Source organism: Lipotes vexillifer, unplaced genomic scaffold (genome assembly GCF_000442215.2).
Source record: "Lipotes vexillifer unplaced genomic scaffold, Lipotes_vexillifer_v1.1 scaffold250, whole genome shotgun sequence".
In the NCBI taxonomy this organism is placed as follows: domain Eukaryota; kingdom Metazoa; phylum Chordata; class Mammalia; order Artiodactyla; family Lipotidae; genus Lipotes; species Lipotes vexillifer.
The window spans coordinates 323126-348639 of NW_006785198.1; the positions used below are offsets into that span (position 1 = coordinate 323126).

At 37.4% G+C, this 25514-nt stretch overlaps 1 protein-coding gene across 1 annotated transcript in view; it reads left to right on the top strand.

Annotated features, from left to right (window-relative positions):
- The first annotated feature begins 2173 nt into the window (after positions 1-2173).
- Positions 2174-25514, top strand: part of SPATA1 (spermatogenesis associated 1) — a 38687-nt gene continuing 15346 nt past the window's right edge. The window contains 6 exon segments of the mRNA XM_007472198.1: positions 2174-2322; positions 2405-2921; positions 18204-18257; positions 18349-18580; positions 20507-20621; positions 21369-21429. Of these exon segments, the coding sequence (XP_007472260.1) occupies positions 2174-2322; positions 2405-2921; positions 18204-18257; positions 18349-18580; positions 20507-20621; positions 21369-21429 (1128 nt within the window).

The window sequence follows — 25514 nt, forward strand, 5'->3', positions numbered from 1 at the left end:
CACTGTTGTATAACATGGTTTCATTCATTCACGTTAACCAGCAGTAAAGAATGTGTTAATTATCTGCCTAAAGTGTAGGTAGGCTCCAGCTTAACTCCCTTTCACAAACTTCTCATCACCTCTATGTGCCAAATATAATTTTAGGCACTGAGAATATGTAAGAACAGCCAGATCCCTGCTGTTATGGAGCTAACAGTTCAGATGAAAAGAGACAAGGTGCTCTGCAGAAAAACGAGTGTTTTTTTAGATCAGGACCTAAGAGAAAGTGTCTTTGAGGAGGTGACATTTAAATTGAGATCTCAGTGACAAGAGATCCAGCCAAGTGACCATGAGTGAGAAAATGATCAGTGACAATTCCAATCAGTGGGAAAATGGACACAAAGGCTTAAAACTCTAACAAGCTTCTAGCCCCTATGGCACTGTAATAATCACCATCCAGGAGGCTGAAACTTTATAATCCTGGCATAATAATCAGCGCCCTCTTTCAAAAGTGCCCTGGGTTAAGTGTATGGTTACCCAACAGTGGCAGAGTCTGTCAGGCATTTGTGATAATTTCTATCAACTACTCAAACATAAAGGTTTAAAAAGTAAAGCTGTGGTAATTCGAAAGTAAAATATCACTACAAAAGCATCTAGCATAGAGTCATGGGTAAAACAGAAGCACAAAATGAAATCGAACTAACCACATTTTGCAACATGTCTAATGAAAAGCTCATTTAAAGTCCCAAGGTGTGATGCTTCCTCTCCTTGCTACACACAGCCCTGGCATCAGACAAACAGATTTCTAAATAAAACCAAATCACTTGTGGTGCCTTTAATGATTCCGACGAAAACCCTCCTAAGAATAGGAGGAAGGCATCATGCTGGGGAGTTACTGGAGGGGCTAGAGTTTTCATGGTAAGGCGTGAGCCTGAGGACTTCAACTCATTTTCTTTGGAGATTAGGGCTAAATACCCCTAGTTAACACTTTCTGCTTTCAACCAGCATTTTTTCCCCTCCCCCCATTTTTTTCTTTCCCGGGCCACTCCAATCTATGATAAAGACACTTTGAATGATAAGATAGTGATTTCAAAGTTAAATCCAGCCAAGACTAACCATAAATCACTGGGATGAGGTAAGAATCTGGAGATTAGAGAAACGGATTCAAGACAGCAATGAAGTTTACAACACTTAAAGGACAGGAAGAGAGGAGAATCCCACCCCAAGACTGATGGGAATTTCCCTTCCCTCCCGAGATGACCACAACTGAGTAAACTAGGTCCCTGACATTTCTACTTAAGGAAATGCGTAAACAGGAGACCATCTTACTCCACAAAACATTTCAGGGGGAAGTAAAAACTAGCCTAATGAGTACAGAATCAAATCATCTTGGAAACTGGCTTTTTCTTTCAACAGAGTGCATGCTTTATACACTTCTCTGTTTCAGGTTGTCATACCACCAGACACAAAAGGCTTTTTCCCCAAAGTAAATACCCCAGGACAAGATCAATGCTAAACAGATGCCAAAATAAATAAAACTGGTCCACCCTCGTGGTGGTTGAGAGTCCGCCTGCCGATGCAGGGGACACGGGTTCGTGCCCCGGTCCGGGAAGATCCCACATGTCGCGGAGCGGCTGGCCCCATGAGCCATGGCCGCTGAGCCTGCGCGTCCAGAGCCTGTGCTCCGCAACGGGAGAGGCCACAACAGTGAGAGGCCCGCGTACTGCAAAAAAAAAAAAAAAAAACTGGTCCACCCTAATTACTTTTTCGGGTACGCGTGGACCAGTAGATATACCCAAAGTCACAACACAGCAGACGGTGCCAAACAGATACGAAATGCACGCTTTGTACGAGGTTGTACAGGGCACCAGTGGTAACCTTAGACATTGTGAACGTTTCCAAAACAGGCTTCTTTAAAGTTATGCAAGAATTCGTTTTCAAGTGTGTGTTCGGTGAATGAGAGGAGCTGGAAGTAAGACTCTACTACTAAAGGGAGTGGATTTGGGAAAGTTCTGAAATGCAAAGAAAAAATACTTCTGAGTCAAAAGTCGGATAAAACCCCGTCGGGTGACAAAAAACAGAGGAGCTGGTCGAGAGGGCCGGGAATGGTGCGGACTGCGCGCAGAGGAACAACTGTTGGCGAGCACGGCCGCGGAGTCACTACGGAGGGAGGGAGACGGAGAGGAGGACCGGAATGCGGAAAGCCGCTGTTCAAGCCAGGGCCAGCTCGCCTTGGAAAGTCTTGGGGCGGAAGGGCACACTAACCTGCCCGCCAAACCACAGCGCCGACCCGCGCCGCTACTTTTCTAAAGCTGGCCTTGAATATTCACCGGTTTATGAAAAGTGGTTTAAAAACCTTGCAAAGATTCATTTTACTACAAAAAGGAACAGACTTTCTGAGGTCTGAAGGGATTTGTACTTGAAGATACTCCAGTCAGCAGGGGGTCATATTGAGCATTGTGCAGACAGAATTGTTTCAGATCTGCAGCTGCCTGGGAAACCTTCACCGGGTTGAGCCCGGCCTCCAGCCGGAGTTGTTGAACCACTTTCTTCATAGCAGCGACGCTGGAGGAACCAGACATGGCGCACGCGAGAGCTGGGCAGATCGGCAATCCGTCGGTGGATCGGTGGTGGGTCCGCAGGGCCAGACGGCGGGGCGGCGGGGCGGCGGGTCTGCTGAGCGGGGGGCGGGGCTCGGAACTTTGTCTCTAAGTTTCCGGTTCTTTGCCCCGTGGCTCCACCCGCGGCGCGCATGCGCGCCCTTCTCCGCCTTCTGTTTCAGCTCCTCACTCGGGCGGGAGCCCGAGCCTCAGGCGGGTGAGGGGAGAGCTGGGAGCGAGAAGGGGCGGAGCGGATGGTGGGCGCGGCAGCTGCGGGATGCTAACGCGACCAGACACCCATCCTCTCCGCTCTCCCTCTCTGGAGAGGACGATTTGGGAGAGGTAAGGAAAGAGCTTGTCGTTATCCTCCAAGACCCGAGGGGACCGGTGAGAGAAGTCAGATATTGAGGGACTTTGTAAAAGGCCTGGTGGCGGGACGACGAGGCGGTTCCTGTTTTCCTGACGGAGTTGGCGGCAGAGGTTGAGGGAAGGGAAGGGGAGAGCCTTACCGAGGCGTAAGAGCTAGAAATACGGGCTTGAGTCACTGGCACCCTGTCCCCTTAGAGACGCATCCCTAAGTGACCCAAGTTTGTCCAACGGGCGGCCCATCCGCAGCCCGCTTCCCCGTCGTCGGACCCCAATAGGAGTAGATGCAAGGTTAGGGACCTCAACAGCAAAAAAATTTTGACTCTTCTCTTTAGTGCTTAGCTATAAACATGAATTACCTATGTATCTCCTCAGCCGGCATCTCACTACTGGTTCAATCAGTCATTCTCTCTAGTCTTTATCTCTTTCTCTGTTGTGGTTTACAAATAATTACAGCTTTCTCATAACATGGGCTTGCTTCATGGATATGATACTGCTTCATGACTTCCCTTTATACATTCATTTTGCTTCAGTATCTACTAACTACATACTTGAATCTTGAGTTCTTCTTCCAATTCTAATTCCTAAGGGCTCATCTATACATGCCAGGCCACTTTGTCTCTGGCCAGCCAGGATTTGGTCTTTAGTATTGATACAGTCAGTAATGACAAAGGGAATTGTAGCTCAAAACACGGCTTGTTTGCTGTTCCTTTAGAAGGAATACTATAGGGGGGCAGTTTAACTTAGGATAATAGTAAAGCAGGTCTTGATTGCTCTATCTTGAGTTCACTTAATGAGAAATTTGTTCTGTTAGAATATCAAGTTTTTAATGTGTCCAGAAAAATTGAAAGTTGTAGTCTCCCAGTTGGCATACTAGTTAATGAATGCCAGTATGCTGAATTTAATATAGATTATTACCATTAATTCTCATCTAATAAAGAAGTTGAGTTGTGCTTTGTTAGGTTCATAATTGAGACTAATAGTAGTACAATGTCAGAAAGAGCCTTTGGATAGATACAGAAATAGAAATATTTAATGTTTCCTTAAAGTACTAATGTATTTAAAATAGCGTTTGAGATGGTTAAAATGACAAATCACATTTTGTTTTAATTGTTGTAAAAAATTTATATAGGAAGTAATATGTGGAAATAATTTGATTTGAAAGATTGTGTGTCCCAGAATATAATCTTTTAATTTTGATACCATTAGAACAATTAGTGGAGTCTGATAGGATTTCATAGAGATGTAATCAGTACTAGATCACAGGAATTTTAAGTTGTCAGATTTAAATCATTATCTTAACATAAAGCAAAGCTTTGGAATTTTTTTTTTTTTTTTTTTTTTTAAGAGAAAGAAGGTTTATTCAGGGAGATACACACTCCATAGACAGTGTGGGCCATCTCAGAAGGTGAAAGGCACCAGGGTATGGGGGTTGTCAGTTTTTATAGGGGTAGGTAATTTCATAGGCTAATGAGTGGGAGGAGTATTCTAGCTGTTTGGGGGGAGCGGGGAGGATTTCCAGGAATTGAGCCATTGCCCGCTTTTTTTTTTTTTTTTGCGGTACGCCTGCCCCTCACTGTTGTGGCCTCTCCTGTTGGGGAGCACAGGCTCCGGACGCGCAGGCTCAGCGGCCATGGCTCACGGGCCCAGACACTCCGCGGCATATGGGATCTTCCCGGACCGGGGCACGAACCCGTGTCCCCTGCATCGACAGGCGGACTCCCAACCACTGCACCACCAGGGAAGCCCTGGCCCACTTTTTGACCTTTATGGTCAGCCTAGGAACTGTCATGGCGCCTGTGGGTGTGTCATTTAGCTTGCTGATGTGTTACAGTGGAAGTCAACTCATCCACCATCTTGGACCTATTTGGTTCTAATGAGTTTACGTCGTATCCTCCAGCTATGTCATTCTTTTTAAACGTTGTGCCCTGCCCCCATCCTGTCTCATTCCCCACTCAGAGATTTTACTCCCATAATCTTATGGGAAGCAGAGGGGTGATGGTCTGTCTTCTGTAGCTGCTTCAGGGCTGAGTAGGGGTGTCAACCCTGCCTGTCAGGGAGTGAAAATCTCTGGATGCCTGATCTAGAGACCCCAGGGGGCAGGACAGCTTCTTGTTTTGAGTTGGTATGGACTGGAATCCTTGCATAGTCATCTTATGTGGGACTGTTGTAACTACTTCTGTTTTTAAATTTTTTAATTTAATTTTATTTATTTTTTCATACAGCAGGTTCTTATTAGTCATCCATTTTATACACATCAGTGTATATATGTCAATCCCAATCTCCCAATTCATCACACCCTCCCACCCCCTGCCGCTTTCCCCCTTTGGTGTCCATACGTTTGTTCTCTACATCTGTGTCTCAATTTCTGCCCTGCAAACCGGTTCCTCTGTACCATTTTTCTAGGTTCCACATATATGCATTAATACACGGTATTTGTTTTTCTCTTTCTGACTTACTTCACTCTGTATGACAGTCTCTAGATTCATCCACGTCTCTACAAATGACTCAATCTTCTTTCTTCTTTTTTTTTTTTTTGCGGTACGCGGGCCTCTCACTGTTGTGACCTCTCCCGTTGCGGAGCACAGGCTCTGGACACGCAAGCTCAGCGGCCATGGCTCACGGGCCCAGCCGCTCTGCGGCATGTGGGATCTTCCCGGACCGGGGCACGAACCCATGTCCCCTGCATCGGCAGGCGGACTCTCAACCACTGCGCCACCAGAGAAGCCCGACCCAATCTTCTTGAAGAGGAAGTACTTTTGTAACAGCATCAGAGTACAAGGATAACTGTCTATAAATGACAAGACTTAAAAGGCATGGTTAAACATCTGATTACAGTGTAATCCATAAAGAAGTGACAGACAACATTTTAAGATGACAGCTAGAACTATAGCATTATACCAGGACATATCCAAATTCCAGAAACTATATAATTTTTAGAATGTCTGTGTTAATAACATTCATCTATACAGTATATCTTAAGTAGGTTAATCGCTCGTGTGATAATCCTCTCTATGTAATTTAACATACCAAATAATACTGGTTAAATATTTCTCTCTGAGATGCCTCAGGGGCCCTCCAAAACATCCCAAAGTTAGCTGAAAGTCAAAAGAACTTTGATTAAAATTTGATATTTGGGAAGTTTCTCAAAAAGTTTCAACACTTGATCAAATAAGGTCATTGGTCACTGTGAGACAATACTTATCTGTTAACCAAAGTTACAAGAGATCTCAAAAGCAAATACAGATCACTTAAAGGCAAAGAAACTCACACAATATGTTATCAGAAACGGCATTCCAGGGACTTCCCTGGTGGCACAGTGGTTAAGAATCCATCTGCCAATGCAGGGGACACGAATTTGAGCCCTGGTCCGGGAAGATCCCACATGCCGCGGAGCAACTAAGCTCATGCACCACAACTACTGAGCCTGCACTCTAGAGACCACAAGCCACAACTACTGAGTCCACACACTGCAACTACTAAAGCCCGCGTGCCCTGAGCCTGTGCTCCGCAACAAGAGAAGCCACCGCAATGAGAAGCCCACGCACCGCAACAAAGACCAGCCCCCGCTCGCTGCAACTAGAGAAAGCCCGCACGCAGCGACGAAGGCCCTATGCAGCCGAAAATAAAAAATTTATTTTAAATAAATAAATTTATTTAAAAAAACGGTATTCCAAGAAAACCTTGTTCTTGCGACTTCCCTGGTGGCTCAGTTGTTGAGAATCCACCTGCCAACGCAGCGGACATGGGTCTAATTCCCTGGTCTGGGAAGATCCCACATGCCGCGGAGCAACTAAGCCACAACTACTGAGCCCGTGTACCTAGAGCCCATGCTCCGCAGCAAGCGAAGCCCGTGCACCACAACAAAAAGTAGCCGCGGCTCAATGCAACTAGAGAAAGCCCACGTGCAGCAATGAAGAGCCAGTGCAACCCAAAATAAATAAATAAATAACTTTTTTTTAAACAAAAGGAAAACCTTGTTCTCTTAACGGAAAGAGAAACCAAATCCAAGTCTTACCTTAGCTTACTCCCAACAAAATCCATTTACCCACCTAAATTCAATCTTAGAGAATCCTGATCATGCATAACTCTTCAGTATTTTTTCATCCTCATGCCTTTTTTTCTTTTTAATTTATTTAATTTATTTTTGCTGTGTTGGGTCTTCGTTTCTGTGCAAGGGTTTTCTCTAGTTGTGGCAAGCGGGGGCCACTCTTCATCGCGGTGTGCGGGCCTCTCACTATCGCAGCCTCTCTTGTTGCAGAGCACAGGCTCCAGACGCGCAGGCTCATTAGTTGTGGCTCACGGGCCTAGTTGCTCCGCGGCCTGTGGGATCCTCCCAGACCAGGGCTCGAACCCGTGTCCCCTGCATTAGCAGGCAGATTCTCAACCACTGCGCCACCAGGGAAGCCCTATCATGCCTTCTTTTACTGAAGACACATATCTAACTTTGCTTAAAAATTTTTCCACATTGGGTTACTTTTCTTACTGGCAAATTTGAAATAGATATAATAAAGTCTAGTAAACCTAAGTACAACAGAAATATTGTACAATATTATACTTAACATTGATGACTCTAAAGATGTGTCTATATTAATGAAGCCAATAAGCTTAAGCCACCTTCAATACCAGGTATCAGTTTAGTACTGAATATTTTCCAGTACTACTGGGGCTACTCTTTGTTGCAGTGCACGGGCTTCTCATTGCGGTGGCTTTTCTTGTTGCAGAGCATGGGCTCTAGGCGCGCGGGCTTCAGTAGTTGCGGTGCGTGGGCTCAGTAGTTGCGGCGCACGGGCTTAGTTGCTCCTCGGCGTGGGAGATCTTCCCAGACCAGGGATCAAACTTGTGTTCCCTGCATTGGCAGACAGATTCATAACCACTGTGCCACCAGGTGAAATTCATTCTGGCCAGATTATTTTCTATTTCTGAGTATATAAGCGGTAATTTCCTTTAAGTCAGTGAAATAGAGCTCTTTTACTAATTACTTTTCAGCAATACCATACATCTAAGACACACATAGATATGTACGAACACACAAACACAGAGACCTCATTGTTCCCATTCCAGAATTTCAGCCATGAGCCAGATACAGCAATATAAAACCCATCAGTCTGCAAAAGAGGTTGGATTAAAATTGGGTTTCTGGCAGATGTAACAAATCAAGCTCACTTGTCTAGATGGCTAAACCCTTGTTAATAATATTTATGGAAAAGATGCTTAAGATTTTTATTTGTCCTTGACAAGTTCCAATTTACCCCCTTTTTCAAAATCTGCATTTTAAAAAGATGGCAGAGATTAGGGTTCCTGGAGAAAAACCAGGTCAGATATTTGCATCTCAAAGGCACAGGCAAGTTCCTCCTAGGATGACTGTTTCCCCTTTAATACTTACAAGTCTCTTAAGATAAATAGGGAAGCTTTTGGGAGTGATAAAAGGATTGGTGGGCTTTGGATTACTTTTGGAGCCATACCTCTGATTCTGTAGAGACCAGATTTGTAAAACAAGGATAGTTTTTTTTTTTTTCTTTTTTAAATAATTAGGTGGCTACCCCAATGATACTGAAAGACTGATATACCTATTAACCTATGTTGGAATGTTTTACTTTCCTCATTTAGCTTAGGGGAGAACGGCTCCCCTAAAATTCCTATGAGGTACGGTTAGCTTAGACCAGTGGCTTCCCATTTTGGTACGCTATTTACAACACTTTTGGGAATCCTCCCTAGTTTTAAGAAATTTTTTAATTATAGCCCTCAGTCAGGCCTTTGATCGGAGGAGGCTTGCCTACAGCCTCATGTGATCTCATTTTTAAAGGTAGCCAGACAATTTTCTTTTTTTTTCTCCATTCCATTCCTATCCTGCAGGCACCCTCAGCTTGAATTTTAAGTTTTGTCAGATTTAAATCACTATCTTAATATAAAGCAAAGCTTTGGAATCTTGAAAAATCTTCTCTACTATTGGTATTATAGTATATCCCTAAGGATTGTCCCACTTTGATAATTCTTTTTTAGAGTAATAATTCTGCTACCTTATTTTTTAACTTTTATTATATATTTATATACTTTAAATTTTATTGTGTATTCTTGTAAACTGTCATACATTTTCTGAGGGAAAACACAAAAAATAATACACAAACATAGGTACACAAACCTGATATACTTAAAGACTGATATTTTCATCTGGAATAATTGTGCACATTTATTATTATTGAAGTATCCAAGGCCAGGAAGAAATGTAAAGGGTAAAGCAATTTTCATCATTCTATAGCCATTTGTATAAGTTTAGTCTTTCTACTTCCAAAAGTATATTTCTACTTTGTGTAAAACACTATATATATTTAACCTTAATTTTTGACCAAGAGAAAATGAATTGTTTAGAATAGTAAAAAATGTTCTAGTCACAAGTCTATTATAATTTACCACTTTACTTAGTTGTATGGGATATATGTTCATTTCCTTGCAGTTACCAGCCCTACTTACTAGTAGTATATCTTTTTGAATTATTATAATAAGATTGTATACTTATCAAGTTTTCATTTTGAGTCTAAAGCCTTTTGTGTTTTTCTGTTTATTTTTCGAATGAATCAGAGACCAGAAATGAGTGGAATGCTATCTTAAACAAGCCAAAAATCTGTTATAACCTTTATTAAATACTATTTCAATGAAGAAAGATTAAAAAAACCCTACAAAATTCCAACTGATAATTACCCCATTCAGACGTTGGTGAATATGTCCCTCAGTCCAAGTCGACCTTCCTCATCAGAGGTAAGAAAATCTTTTTTACAAAACCTGCTTATCATTGGTTTTGAAAAGTTTTGATAAAGCAAAAATATGGATTATATAAAGTATTAGATACCAACACCACTGTGAACCCAACTTTGTGTATCCCAGTACTTGATTACAGTTCTTGTATCTCTAAGGACCCCAATTATACTGGGACCTCCAATGCATTGATCCTATCACCTTTTTTTGTTTGTTTGTTTATTCCTCTTCTCAGGATGCCTTCCATGGCTGGCTTAAATATCACGGAGCACTCTTTTTTTTTTTTTTGGAATTTTTGAATTTTATTTTATTTTTTTATACAGCAGGTTCTTATTAGTTATCTATTTTATACATATCAGAGTATACATGTCAATCCCAATCTCCCAGTTCATCCCACCCCTACCCCCACCCCCCGCCACTTTCCCCCTTTGGTGTCCATACGTTTGTTCTCTACATCTTTGTCTCTATTTCTGCCCTGCAAACTCATGGAGCATTCTTGATCACTCTCTTGCACATACTTTTGACTCCTTGCCCTCTCTCATTTCGCTGTACTCCTTGACAAAACAAAAACCCTGCTTAATCTTCCTCACGTATTCTTCACATATACCTACAGTGGAACATGGCTGGAGAAAAATATACCACCATAGGACTATTCTCATTTTAAATTAATGACTGTGAATCTCAAGTGGAACTTTTTGCTAGTAGGCAATAAGACTATCTCCCACTCACTCATTCACTCTTCCACTATTCTAGATAACTATTTCATGCCTTCTTAAACCCCCAATACCTTCTTCTCATTTTCACTTTAAATCAACTCCAGTCAAGCTTTCACTCTACTATGCCACCAAAACTGCTCTGTTAAATTCACCTTTACATTACTAAATCTATTGCTTAATTCTTATTCCATATATGCTTGATCTGTGTGTGCACAGTAGTTGACACTGTTGATCACTCTGTCTTCCTTGACATAATTCCTTCACGTGGCTTTTAGCATACACATTATCTTGGTTTTCCTTCTACATTCCTTGTTATTCATTTTCAGTCTTCTTTTTTGTGTCTTTTTCTTCTTCCTGTTCTCTTGATACTGGGGAATTTCCGGGGTCAGCTCTTTGCTCTCTTCTCTGTTTGCACTCATTGTGATCTCCTCCAGTCTAGTCGCTTTAAATACCAACTTTATGCTAAGTATTCTCAAATTTATATCCCCATCCCAGCCCTCTTTCCCAAACTCCAGATTGATATTTTCAGCTGCCTACTTGAAATCTCCCCTTGGATAACCAATAGACAGCTGAAACTCAGTATGTCTGAAACTGAACTACAGTTCTCCCCCCAGCCCAAACCCGTACTAACCATGACCTTACCCATCTCAGTTGATGGCAAATCCATCCTTTCGATATCTGAGGCCAAACACCTTGGAGTCATACATCACACCTTACTCAAACTTCACTTCTTGGACTCTAGCTTCAAATTATATACAAAATCTGACCACTTCCCATCACCTATATTGCTAGCATGTTAGTCTGAGCCACTATCACCTCACACTTTAATTATTCAAATAACTCTATAACAGGTTCCATTTTCTTGTCCCTTATAGTCTGTTCTATTATCCCTTTAATAATTATTAAATATACAAATATTGGGGAGTAGAGCATTATGTATGCCCAAATGTGAAGTAATATGTAATACAGGGTATTATGAAGTGTTCTTACCCCAGTTGATTAACATGTGTCAATTGAGGGCTATAAAGTCAACTGTTTACAGGAGAGAGAAGGATTGGAGAAATAAGTTAAATGACACCTTAGGAGTTAATAAGGTAAATTCAGAATGCAGAACAGCCTGTTAAACAATTGGTCCAATCTCTTTAAAAAGTGCCATGGGGGCTTCCCTGGTGGCGCAGTGGTTGAGAGTCCGCCTGCCAATGCAGGGGACACGGGTTCGTGCCCCAGTCCAGGAAGATCCCACATGCCGCGGAGCAGCCGGGCCCGTGAGCCATGGCCACTGAGCCTGCGCGTCCAGAGCCTGTGCTCCACAACGGGAGAGGCCACAACAGTGAGAGGCCCGCGTACCGCAAAAAAAAAAAAACAAAACAAAAAGTGCCATGAAGAGAAAACAAAGCAGGTCTGGAAAACTCTTCCAAATTAAGCTTTTTAAAAGTTGTGACAAAGGGGAGAAGGAGAGAGGGAAGGACAAATTAGGAGTACGGGATTAATAGATACACACTAGTATACATAAGATAAGTAAGCAACAAGGATTACTGTATAGCACAGGGAATTATATTCAATGTCTTATAATAACCTATAATGGAATATAATCTGAAGGAAAATAACTGAATCATTTTGCTGTATACCTGAAACTAACACAAATTGTAAATCAACTATACTTCAATTAAAAAAAAATATGTAACAACCAAATGCAATATGTTATCCTTGATTGAATTCTAGATTGAAAAAACATTCTGAGGACAGTTGGACAGTTGGCGAAATTTGTATATGGACTAGATATTAGTTGACATTAAGGAATTGTTAATTTTCTTAGATTTGTATCCAGACTATTCTATTTAAAACTAAAAACTACTCCCTCTTTTATCTTCCCAATTTCCTTGCCCTGCTCTACTTATTCTCTTTTCCCAGTACTGCCCACTTTCTGATTTGCTATATCACTTACCAGTGTTTTATATTTAATGTTTATTGTCTGTGTCCCTCACAGGACTGAGACTAGTCTGAGGAAAATGAGTCACTTGCCTTTGGGGCAAAACTTAAGCAGGCACAAAAAAATTAAGTAATTAAGATAAATATTTTAAGAAAAGATTTTTAAAATGAAAAATTAATGCAAAAACCTGTGACAAACAAGATATCAACATTTTAAATAGAAACAGGATCTAATAATGCTATGCCTAGCCATTTTGGAGCCTGAGGCAAAAGGCAAAATATGTGCCTGTCTGTATACCTTTTAATGTATTTTTATTATTTATTTATTTATTGTAAAATAGTTATTTTTATTTTTACTTATTTAAAAAATTTTTTTTAATCAAAGTATAGTTAACTTAAAATATCATGTAAGTTTCAGGTATACAGCACAGCGATTCATATATATATATATATATTTTTTTTTTTTTTCAGATTCTTTTCTCTTATAGGTTATTGCATAATATTGACTATAGTTCCTTGTCCTATTTAATGTATTTTTAAAATAATAGTTTTAATAAGAATATTATTGATGGATTTACTTCCATTAAAGCCAGGATAAAGTTGGGTTTTGATATAAATAGAATGTTTAACGTTAAAATGATGTTGTAGGTTATTGCTAATATTGACTATAGTTCCTTGTCCTATTTAATGTATTTTTAAAATAATAGTTTTAATAAGAATATTATTGATGGATTTACTTCCATTAAAGCCAGGATAAAGTTGGGTTTTGATATAAATAGAATGTTTAACGTTAAAATGATGTTGTGAGTTTTAATACAGGCTTTCAAAATTTTCAATATTTTTTCAACTATGTTGTTCTGGAAAAAGTTAACCATTAAGAAATGTATTTTTTAAAAAAACATGTATATAGCAGTTCATATTTTTCCTTTCTACTCAGGCTCTAATAGTACCATTCTGTCCTTAAATTTATGATATTTTATTCATCATGAACTTTTTGCATTGAATAGATTCATTTATTTATTTTACTTTTGGCTGTGTTGGGTCTTCGTTGCTGTGCATGGGCCCTCCCCAGTTGCAGTGAGCGGGAGCTACTCTGCTACTCTCCTTTGTGGTGTGCAGGCTTCTTATTGCACTGGCCCCTCCCGCTGTGGAGCACAGCCTCTAGGCATGCGGGCTTCAGCAGTCACGGCACACGAGCTCAGTAGTTGTGGCTCGCGGGCTCCAGAGCGCAGACTTAGTAGTCGAGGCACGTGGGCCCATCTGCTCCATGGCATGTGGGATCTTCCCGGGACAGGGCTCGAACCCGTGTCCCCAGTGTTAGCAGGTGGATTCCCAGCTGCTATGCCACCAGGGAAGTCCCTGAATAGAGTTTTTAAAATATTATTTATCTTGATTACTGAGGTTTTGGTACCCCTTTAAATTTTGTACCTGAGGTGAGTGCTTCACTTCCCTCACCCTTCTTCTTGTCCTGATACCTCATTAGAATCTCAGCTGCATGCAGGCAAGGATCTTTGTTTTATTCACTACATATTTGTAGTACCTAGAACAGTGCTGGCACATAGTAGGCATATTTGTTGAATGAATGAATAAATCCAAATTCCCAATAAATTAATTTACTTCACAAAGTGTTTCAAAGGTCAGGAAATGTTTTGTCAACTATATTTTCTTTGTATTGCTTCCTCTTTCAATTATAGAATGAAAGTCTATACACTTTGAATTATAATTCATGAATTGTTATAAAATATATAGAAGTAATTACTTCATCTATGAAAGCAGAGTAAAATGTTTAGTTAAAGAAATATTTTTTCTCCTGTAAAATATTAATACGTTTATATAATGGGCAAGGCCATATTTACTTCAGATTTCTGAAGGTTTTACAAATATTTAATAGTATAGCGTTAATATTTAATATTATAGTATTAATATATAGTATAGCTTTAGCTGTTAATAGGATGGTATAGTTAGAGAATAATCTTTTAAATGCCCTGATATTCAAAATACAGCATATAGGAAACTTCACTATTCCATCTATTCAAACATCTTAAACTGTTGGTTAATATTCTGACATCAGAACTATACAAGTAATCTGCTTGGTCTATAAAAACAACTTGAGCAAAATACTCAGTTCAAGAGCCATTGTCGGGCTTCCCTGGTGGCGCAGTGGTTGAGAGTCCGCCTGCCGATGCAGGAGACACGGGTTCGTTCCCCGGTCCGGGAAGATCCCACGTGCCGCGGAGCGTCTGGGCCCGTGAGCCATGGCCGCTGAGCCTGCACGTCCAATGCCTGTGCTCCGCAACGGGAGAGGCCACAACAGTGAGAGGTCCGCGTACTGCAAATTAATTAATTAAAAGATGTTAAGAGCCATTGTCGTTTCCTATAAAAATTACTAATATTAATATAAGGTCATATTTACTTAAAATTTAAAAAATGTTTCTCACTTAATATCATAGAGTATAATCATTTCAATGCTTTGACTTTTAATATATATGAATAGCAAACTTTCAGTAGACTAAAAGATAAGCCTTTATTTGCTGTAATTGTTCTGTTGTAGTAATCTAAATATTCTTCTCAATAGATGAATTTTAATTGAGGTCATAAAACACTAATAGGAAAAAAGATAGTACATATAAGCACAGACAAGCTAAGCTTACAGACATGCCCTATGTTAAAACAACCATTCCTTTCCCCATCACTGGTCAGGAATAGATTCTTCCTTGAATTCTGGGAAACAGAAATATTCCCCAAGCCCTAGTATTCACACTTTCGCAGGTGCTGAGAACTAGCACTCATCACAGTTGTGTTAGGGAGACAATATGTAAAGGATAAGGATTCCACAAGATAACACCAATGAAACTGTGTAGGTAGAGGTCAGGGAAGGCTGAAGTGTTGGTAATAAGAAAACTGATCTTGGCAATCTGGTATCCTTACTGCAAGCCACAAAACAAGCATTGTATGTCGGTATGTTAAGGAACTCTGGGACCACAGCTATGACATTGTTTCCAAGCGAAAATGTGCTCCAAGTGCCAAGTAGCCAACCTAACAAATTTTTGGCTCTTCAATTTTGTTTTTTTGTTTGTTCAGAGGATACATGTATTCCATGTTTATTTCAATTATGTTTATTAAACTTAAAATTCTAGAGGATATCAGTTGACTTTTTTCATTTTAAAAATATTTTAACTGATTTTATTCCCAATTTATTCAGTTGGTGGAACTTCATGTTTTTTATGTCCCTGAAGGATCTTGGAACTATCAGTTAAATACCATTTCAATAGAAGTTGTTAGCAAATTAATTTTAGCTGGATTTTTAAGGCAAGTATTTTGTAGTCATGTTACAATGTGCCTAAAAAAGCAATCTTTTTTTTTTTTTTCTGCAGAGAAAAATGCTTTCTGGAAATTCAAAAATTCTAAGTGAAAAATATCTTATTCATGTGATGGATCCAGTCCCTGACTTAATGAATACTATCAATAGGTAGTGCTATATAACAGTTAAAAAGTACTATAGGAACAGATATCACTTAGCCATAGTACTGCCACCTAGAAAACAGAGTATATAACCTGTGTATTACCATGGCTATACCCAAAGAGAATTAAGAGAGAAATTATCTGAAATTAGAAACCTGTTGAAGAGCTGTGAATAGCGATTAAACCAGTATATCTACAATGACTTTTTCACTGAACTATTTAAAAATAGAAACAGAATACACACACACACACACACACACGTGTATATATACACATATATGCTCACTTCTGGTTTCTCGTATTTATATAAGGTTTATTTCTTTAATCAAGATTTTTCCATATTTAAACCCTTTAAAATGCAGTATATTCCTATTCTATGCTAGTTAACGTATCATTATTATGTATTTGCTTATGCGATTATTTGTTTAACATAACTCTGCCATTAGACTGTAGCTCCCTGTGAGCAGGGACTTTATGTTATTCACTACTGTATTTACAACCAGTGCCTAACAAGGTGTTTAGCACTTAGAGGCATTTAAATGTTTATTGAAAAAATTAAATAATGAATGATAATGGGGAAAAAAAAATTTCCCCCAAAGTAAAACTATAAAGGAATTTGCTATGTGGAATTCTTGGGCTCAGTAGGTAGATTTAAAGTTTTTGTCATTAGAGTTCTGTTTAGTATAGCAGAATATTAATTTACTGATCATTAAGTTAGTTTTCCTTAATCAGGGAAGAAAAGGAACAACCCTCATAACTTTTTGTTCTTTTTCATGATAAGTAAAATTGCAAAATACCAGTCACAGAATTCTAGATTGGAAGGGACTTAATGGCAATTTAAGCCAACTTCTAAAATGCTTCTAGTATCAATATTTTATTATAATATTTTCAACAAATATTTATTGATGTTTTTCTGTATACAAAATGAGAAAAAAGAATTGACTATGGATCCTACTCTTAAAGAATATTCAGTGTAGTGGTGAAGATAAAATACATAAATAATTAAAATAGTATATTCTGTATATTTAGAAGAAAAGGAGACTGCTTCCAGCAGGACAAGAGGGGAGATGGAGAACTTTAAGGAAAAAGTGATCATCAGTTTAGATTTTGACAGAAAAATGTTTGATCTTGCAAAGATGTTGGGTGGGAGAAGCTTTCTGAGCAGAGAAAATAGAATGAGCACAGAAGTGGCAAAGGAGGCAACTCTAGGGAAAAGTGAGTGGTTCGGTTTTTACTAGAGCATTGACTGTGTGAAAGGGAATAGTAGACAACAAGTTGTAAAAGTTGTTTATTGAAGGTCTTGAATGCCAGATTAATGAATTTGGATTTTTTTTTTTCTGAAGCTTTGGAGTTTTTGAGCAAAAGATGACATGATGAGAGTCTTAAGAAACTAGAGACAGGAATTGTAACCAGGAGACTTTTGCAGTGGTTAGGCAAGAGATAAGGAGAGTCTCAGGAACAGGCTGCCTCTCAGATTTGATCTACTACTATTTTCTCCTTGGTTCTACACTTTAGCCACAAAAATCTTCCTTTGGTCCTCACATACAGCAAACTCATTTCTATTTTATCATTTTTGTACTTGCCTGGAAATCACTTCCCCCGATTTTCAAATAGCTTGCTTCTTGTTTTCATAATTCAGTTCTCAGCTCAATTATTATCTTTCAAAAATGGCCTTCTCTGACCACCTAGTTTTCAGATATTCTTTCTCTGAATTCCTCTCTATTACATCACTCTGTTTTATTTTCATAAATCACATATCACTATCTTAAATCACGTTTATTTAACATCTGCTCTCCCAAGTAGAATATAAGCTACATGAGAGCAGGGACTTTGCATTGTTTACAGTTGTATCCCCACCATGTAGAACACTACCTGACACATAGTATACCTCAATATTTGTTGAAAGAATGAATGAATAACAGCTCTATGGGCTGAATATTTAGTAAATAAAGTTTACAAAGTTGGATTCTAGAACCAGATTACCTGGTTTTGAATCCCAACTGGAAAACTTCCTATTTATAAAATCTTGGGCAAGACACTTAACCTCTCTTTGCCTCATTCTTGTCTGTGAACTACAGACAATATGTGTGCCTATCACATGAATTGTGAGAATTAACTGAGCTTTATATGTAAAGCATTTAGAATAATGCCTGGCACATAGTAAGTCCATGCAAGTGATAGCCATAATTATTATTATTAAATGACATAGAGTTTCTATTATGTTTAGTACAGTGAATAGAAATAGGATTATATGCTACGTTTTCTAGAATATAGCCTTAGTTACTAGCTTTTTGATTTGATTTTTATGTCACAGAAATATGCCATCTGCAAAAAAGTGAGGGTAAAAGTAATTGAAAAACGTTACAGAAGCTTTAATTATTTCCTCATTTATTTCCAGGTGAAGGCAAAACAAGAATCAGAACTGAAACTCAAATCATTTGCGCCTCCATATGTATGTAATGTGACATTTTACACTTATACTAATTTTTTAACTTATTTTTTAAAGTATAAACTAATTTTTTTTAATTTCCTGTATGTTTTAGGCTCTTCAATCAGAATTATATTTGCTTCCTATAATGGATCATTTAGGAAATATTTATTCAGCATCATCAGCAGTTTCTTTAGATATGCAGCAGACTAATAATGGTGTTGCTGAGGCTGATGGAATAATACACAGAGCACTTAGTGTAACTTTGTCAAAGGAAGAACCTGGAACAGATCCCAGTTGTTTAGAAAACACTTTGAAAAAGCTTCTTAACAAGAATCAGGAAGAAGGTGATTTCAACTGGAATGGGAAAGACAAAGAGGTTTTTATAGTACATTTTAACAGTCAGGTCTGGGCAAATTCTGGGCAAATCTAGCCTTGCGAATATAGGCAGTATAAAAGGAAAGCTACAATTCAATATGGGGATTTTAAAAAATAGTTTCACCAGTTGGGAGGAGAAAAAGACAATTTAAATACTGTTTGAAAATAAAAATAAAATCAGGGCTTCCCTGGTGGCACAGTGGTTAAGAATCTGCCTGCCAATGCAGGGGACATGGCTTCAAGCCCTGTTCTGGGAAGATCCCACATGCCGCGGAGCAACTAAGCCCATGCGCCACAACTACTGACCCTGTGCTCTAGAGCCTGCAAAAAAAATAAATAAAATTTAAAAATCAAATAAAGTCAAAATACTTACAGCACTTAAGTAAAGTCTACCACCTTTTATAATAGTTTCAGATAAAGTTAAGGCTAAAGGAGAAAAGAAGTTATTGTTTCATAAAATCTTGTTATTATTATTATAGTTCAGAAGTATCTTAGCCAGGAAAACAGTATCAAACCAAAGCAAAACAGCTAATGTTGGGAGACATTTGTATTTCAAAGACTTTAAAATTTTTTGTATGGTTACACCCACCAATTTACTGATAATTCAGTTCTTAAAAAGTGGTAGGTAATTAAAGAAATCAAAATTAAACTTATAAACATATAAATAAAGCTGGAACTACACTCTAAGAATCGATTGAAAAAAAGTCAGTTGAATTTTTTTACCTTACTGCATACAGCAAATAAATTGTGATGGAAAAGCAAATATACTAAACATTTATGAATTTAAATGAATTCTCCCCCAAAATAATACACTCCTTTTTCTGTGAATCTATAACATTTTATATATACATCTACTCTAGCTCTCAAAACACTATATTTTTTCAAAGGTAAATAGACCTGCTTTCTTATTAAGTTGCATAGGTATTGAATGGTGCATTGCATCATTCTCTAAACTGTTATTAGGAATAAGAGATACATGTCATATATTCCTATCAAAATGTCACTCAGAATCTACTGAGTTTTCCATTGTTGTTTGTTTTGGGGGGCAGGTGGGGGGAGTGGTATTTTACTATCAGTTTTAAACAGCTGATATATCTATTTTTTGTTCCTTTGCCTTGAATATATCTTTTTAGAAAATCCCTATTTGTTGTCTTTAAATGACTAAGTCCAGTGCCAGATAGGAAATAAGTGGTAGCAACCTGACTAAAACTAAACCAATATGGGCTTCAGGTTGCAAAATACTGTGGCAACTCTTGTAAAATGACTTTTCAAACACTAATATGACTCCAATTTTTTCTAAATTAAAAAAAATTGATTTCCCCAAGGGAAAAAAATCTGTATTAACACTACCAGGTTCACGGATCTCTTGTTCATGTAGATCATGTGGAACATTAGAGTTAATGTTTTAAAGACATGGTGTGGTTTTCTTATATGGAGAAATTCTGTTAAAATGAAGGGAGATTTTATAAATGAAAATGTATGTGAAATAACAAATGGCATTATATGCTCTGTATTTATACTCAGCACTATCCAGAGAAGGATCCTCAGAATACTCTTTTAAAAGATGCTTTTGGCAAAAGCTTTATGAAGACAGCAAAGTTTGAATAAAACCCAACTTACCCCTCTTGCAGATTCATATTGTACATAAAAACAATATGTGGGGGGGGGGGTTTGTGTTCTGTTAGGATTGCTTAATCCAATTTTTCCCAAACTGAATTTACCAAAGAATTCTCCTTTTGCATAAAGTTTCATGAAATTCAGTTTGGGAGAGTAAAGTTCATAGAGATTCTGAAACATGGGATAAGAGTATATAGTATATACATAAAAAAACAAAATTTTATTTTAGTATTTTCTTAATATTATGAACTTTCTTTGCTATGGATGGGCATCATCAGCTGGGGGAAAAGCCACTCCAAATGAAAATCAGACTGGAAATAATCAAATTGGAAATTCTGAATTGCCAGGATCACAGAAAGATTCAGATAATGATTATTTTAGCGGCAAAAAAAGGTAATTAATATGGATGTTAATTCTACATGTCATGATCTAGACTATAAGAAAGAGTGAGATATCCAGGGTACTGTTATAAAGACTTCTAATTAGAACAAAGATATGAGTGAAGTTAGTGACATTTTTAATTAAAATTACCTTGATTCTGATGTTTACTGTTAGATACTAATATTCCCTTCCAACATAATGAGGGGTAATTTGTTGCTTAAATTTATTCTGTTGTAATCCTTTTGTCATCAGGGGCAACCTAATGACAGAAAATTTTCTGTCTTCATTTGCCTTTCTTAGAATTAATTTTTCTGCCTCTTTTGTATTCCTGGTTTTGAGTAAACTAATCATGCTTGAGTTTCACATTGGTATCATTTCATTCAAAATTATAGTACTTAGACAACAGTTTTGCATGTAGTCTTCTGAAATTAAGATAAGGAATTTTATAAACAATTATTCACAAAAGAACTATAAGCAAAGTATGTTTACAAAATTTCCAGTTATTTTACCTTGCTATAGACATTGGACTATGATTTGAACTTAGCTATAATATAATGAAATATTATTTTATAACTCATGCTAAATGTAGTTTATGTTGATAATTAATGAGTTTGAAAGATAATATAATGGTTTCAAGCAGACTTTAAAAATTTTTTATGTTATATTTATGTTTATAGAATATTAAATAAAAAACATGAAAAGTTAATATTCATGGAATCTTTTTTAATATGACTTACAAATCTGTCATTCCCCTTTAAGTCAGTTTCTTTGGAAAAATGAAGATGATAGAACTAATATCATTAGAAGAGAGGACAATCAGGTATGACTTTTAAATTTTAAAAAATTTTTAATTTATTTTTTTATACAGCAGGTTCTTATTAGTTAGCTATTTTATACATATTAGTGTATATATGTCAATCCCAATCTCCCAATTCATCCCACCACCACCACCCCCCCACCGCTTTCCCCGCTTTGTGTCCATACATTTTTTCTCTACATCTGTGTCTCTATTTCTGCTTTACAAACCAGTTCATCTGTACCATTTTTCTAGATTCCACATATATGCATTAATATACGATATTTGTTTTTCTCTTTCTGACTTACTTCACTCTGTATGACAGTCTCTAGCTCCATCCACATCTCTACAAATGACCCAATTTTTGTTCCTTTTTATGGCTGAGTAATATTCCGTTGTATACATGTACCACATCTTCTTTATCCATTCATCTGTTGATGGGCATTTAGGTTGCTTCCATGACCTGGCTATTGTAAATAGTGCTGCATTTTTTTAGATGTGGTATTGCACCATAATATTTATACTGAAATTGAAATGGAACTGCAGATTAAAATGTCTTAAATTTTCTAACCTTAAATGTTAGAGAAGGGGAGATAAACCTCAAAATTCAGGAGCCTGCCAATTCAGTGAAATTTCTGGGAGTTTCATGATCTGGGACATGTGGTATGCCCTTTAAAGTAAAAACCAGGTTTTTGTATCTTGCCCCAGCTACCATGAAGAATGAGTCACTTGATGGACCTGTTTGGAATTTGGAGATTTACTGCATTCGGATGCATGGCTCCAGTCTTTTTTTTTTTTTTTAATCAAGTAATCTAAAAGACTGCCAACTTTGAGTGGGCCCAGAGCAAGAGAAGGCTCACAAGGTGATCCGAGAGGCACAGCAAGCAATGCTGCCAGTTGTGTGCTAATATCCATCTGGTCCAGTGATGCTTGGTATGTTAGAATACATATGTTGGTTGTTGGTTGTTGGTTATATATGATATGTTGGTTGGAATGCTGAATGGAGTCTGAGACAAGTCCTAAGAGGAGAATCACAGCTCAGAGCCTTTGAGTTTTGGAGCAGAGGCATACCATATTCAGCAAATAATTGTTTTATTGTTGCTAGATATTAATAAAATATGCTGTCTTCACACTTTAAAATTTTTCCAGCTGGTGGGTATTTAATGCTATTTCACTGTGGTTTGAATTTTCATTTCCCAGATTACCCATACAGTTGATCATATTTTTATATTTTATAGACTCCATTTTGATAACTTTATTGGAGAACTATCTTTTCAAGTATTTCTATTGTGTTGTCTGCCATATATTTCTGATTAGTAGGAGTTTTTAATATACTTTGGAGGGTAGTCCTTTGATGCTTATGTGCATTGCAAATATCTTCCCCTACTCTGTGCCTTGTCTATAATCTACATTGTTTAATATGTTGTTTAAGTGTTCCATATCCTTTTTTTTCTACATTTTTCTTTCTATGTCTTGGACTGAGAATAGATATATTAGAATCTTCTGTTATTAGTATTTTACTGTTTATCCTTACATCTCCTGTGGTTTTTGATTTATTTAGATTTCTATGTATTATTTGGCACAAAGTTGTTCTCATGCAAATAGTAATATTATCACTTTTGCATTATGAAGTGCCCTTCTTTGACTCATTAAATGCTTTTTTGACCTGAATTCTCCCTTACTGCATATCAAGATACTAACCTCTCCTTTCTTTTTGTTTACATTTATTTGGTATACCCCTATATTCCTCCTCTACTTTTTTCCCCAACTTTTCTGAATTGCTTTGTTTTAGGTATGTCTTTAACAGACACGCTAGAGTTGGGTTTCCCTTTGTAAGCCAGTCTGAAAGTCGTTTTCATTTAGTAGATGAGTTATGTCCATTTATGTTTTTGATAGGACTGATATATTTGAGCTCAGATTTCTCATTTTACTTTATGTTATAGTTACTATGTGTTACTATGTGGTTTATTTGCACTCCCCCCAACTCCTGCTATTTAGGAAATCTGAATCTCATTCTAGTGTTTACCTTTATACTGATACAAATTTATGCTAGTATTCCTAACCCTCCTTTTTCCTTTTTTTAAAATTTATGCTTCTGATTTTGATTTATTACCTCTTAAATTATCCTCTGACTCCTATCTTTAAATTCAAGGCAATTAAAAAGTCATCTTTCCCCCTCCTTTCTCCTCTCATGTACTTTTAGTTGTGTTATTTCTACTTTGTAAAAGAACAGAACATTTATGGGCTGTGCTTCTTGTCTTATCCTCCTCACCTTTGTTTTAGTCTTAGATCTATAATTAAATATGTTCAACACTTACTGCCAGTTCTTTTACACAAGATTTTTCAATCATTTCTTCATTGGGTAAAGCCCTACTTATTAAAAAAAAAGCTCCCAGGTACGATATTCCCTTACTTCTTACATATTTAAAATTTTGTCTAGAGCAGGAATAGGCAGACAAGGCCCACAGCTTGTTTTGTGAAGCATGGGACCTAAAAATGTTTTTTACATTTTTAAAAAGTTGAAAAAAATAAGAATTATGACAAATGCCATATGTGGCCCACAAAACCTAAATTATTTACTCTGAGGTCTTTTACAGAAGTTTGCTCATCCCTGCTTTAGAGCCTTGGTACTTGAAGGATAGCTTGATTGGCTGTAACATCCTTGGCTTACACAAGTTTTCCTTGAGTTTATTAAAATGTTGGTCTACTGATGTTTTATATGTTACTGTTAAGAAGTATGATGGCAAACTGATTTTCTTTCCTTTGTAAATTGGCTTGTTTATTTTTGTCTGGAAGGCCAGAGGATTCCTTTAATGTGTAGTAGTTTTATCGGGCTATATTTCAGTTGAGAGTTCTAGGTCTGGTTTTTATGGGTACCCAGTGGGCCCTTTCAGTATGAAAATCAGGACTTCTTTTATTTCAAGAAATTATAACTCTAGAAAACAATATAAATAGCAGATCCATTCCATGGTTTTTTGGGTGTTTTTTTTTCAGAGACCTCAATTGGTCTTATCCTAGTTCTTCTTTACCTTTTATCTCTACTACTTTCTCTATGATCTAGTTTACTATTTTCTTTATGTTTAATTTTCTTTATTCCTTTTATTTCTGTTCTCTATTATACTTACTGTATTTTTGGTTATATCTGTTCCTTTTTGGATACATGTTATTCATTTCTGAGACACTTTTGTTTTTTCTTTAATTTCTTTCTTCAGTTTGGTCAGTTTCCATTTTAAATCTTCCTGTTATTTTTCCATTTTTATTCGGAGTTTCTAAATTTGTGATTTGTGGTGTTCATTAATACCTAAAATGATTTGATTTAATTTAATTTAATCTATGTTGGGAATATTGTTAATTTTTTCTCTGCTTCCTGACTGCTGGTTTTGTTTTGTTTTAGTTGTCAGTTTTGAGGGTTTTCAAAAAGTAACTTTGTATGGATGCTATATTATGTTGTAGATTTTGTCTATGTTTATTTGTGTTGGATTTTTCTGAATCAGTAACAGGTGTTCTTATAGAGAAACAGGTGTTCTGGTGGTTTATTTTAGCTTGTATCAATAGATTAGGAAAGCTCTCTCCTGTTGTTTTAGTGAAATGCAGTTATTTATTTATGTATTTTTAAATAAATGGGGCCTTAAGGGAAGTGGTCTTTTTTCTTTGTATTCTTTCCTGCTAATTTAATTCAGCAGAACTCTTAACTTGACCACCTTCTTTTCTCTTACCACCTAGCCCTGAGGAACATCTCTTGCTTCCAAAGAATTTTCCTTTCACCCAGTAGCTGTGTTTTCCCATAATTACCACCTCTGGCCCCCTGCATTTTAAAAGCCCCTTTCTTTTAGATTCCTCATAGAAAGAGCTTTGATTTACCATTTGGTACCCTTACTCAGTATTCTTCCACCACATGCAGGACCTTCTCCTTTAAGACTAAATTGTGGTTGATGTTTACTGTGTTATCTGTGTATTGTGCTCTTTAATGCATAGTTCCCATCAGACTCTGCTCAGGTGTGAGCTCCTAAGCACACTCTGCTGGTCTAGGGTGTTTATTGCTCCACTTACATGTAAATTAAAGTATATGTAAATTAGAGGATTCTGTGTCCTAGTTATTCTACAGATAT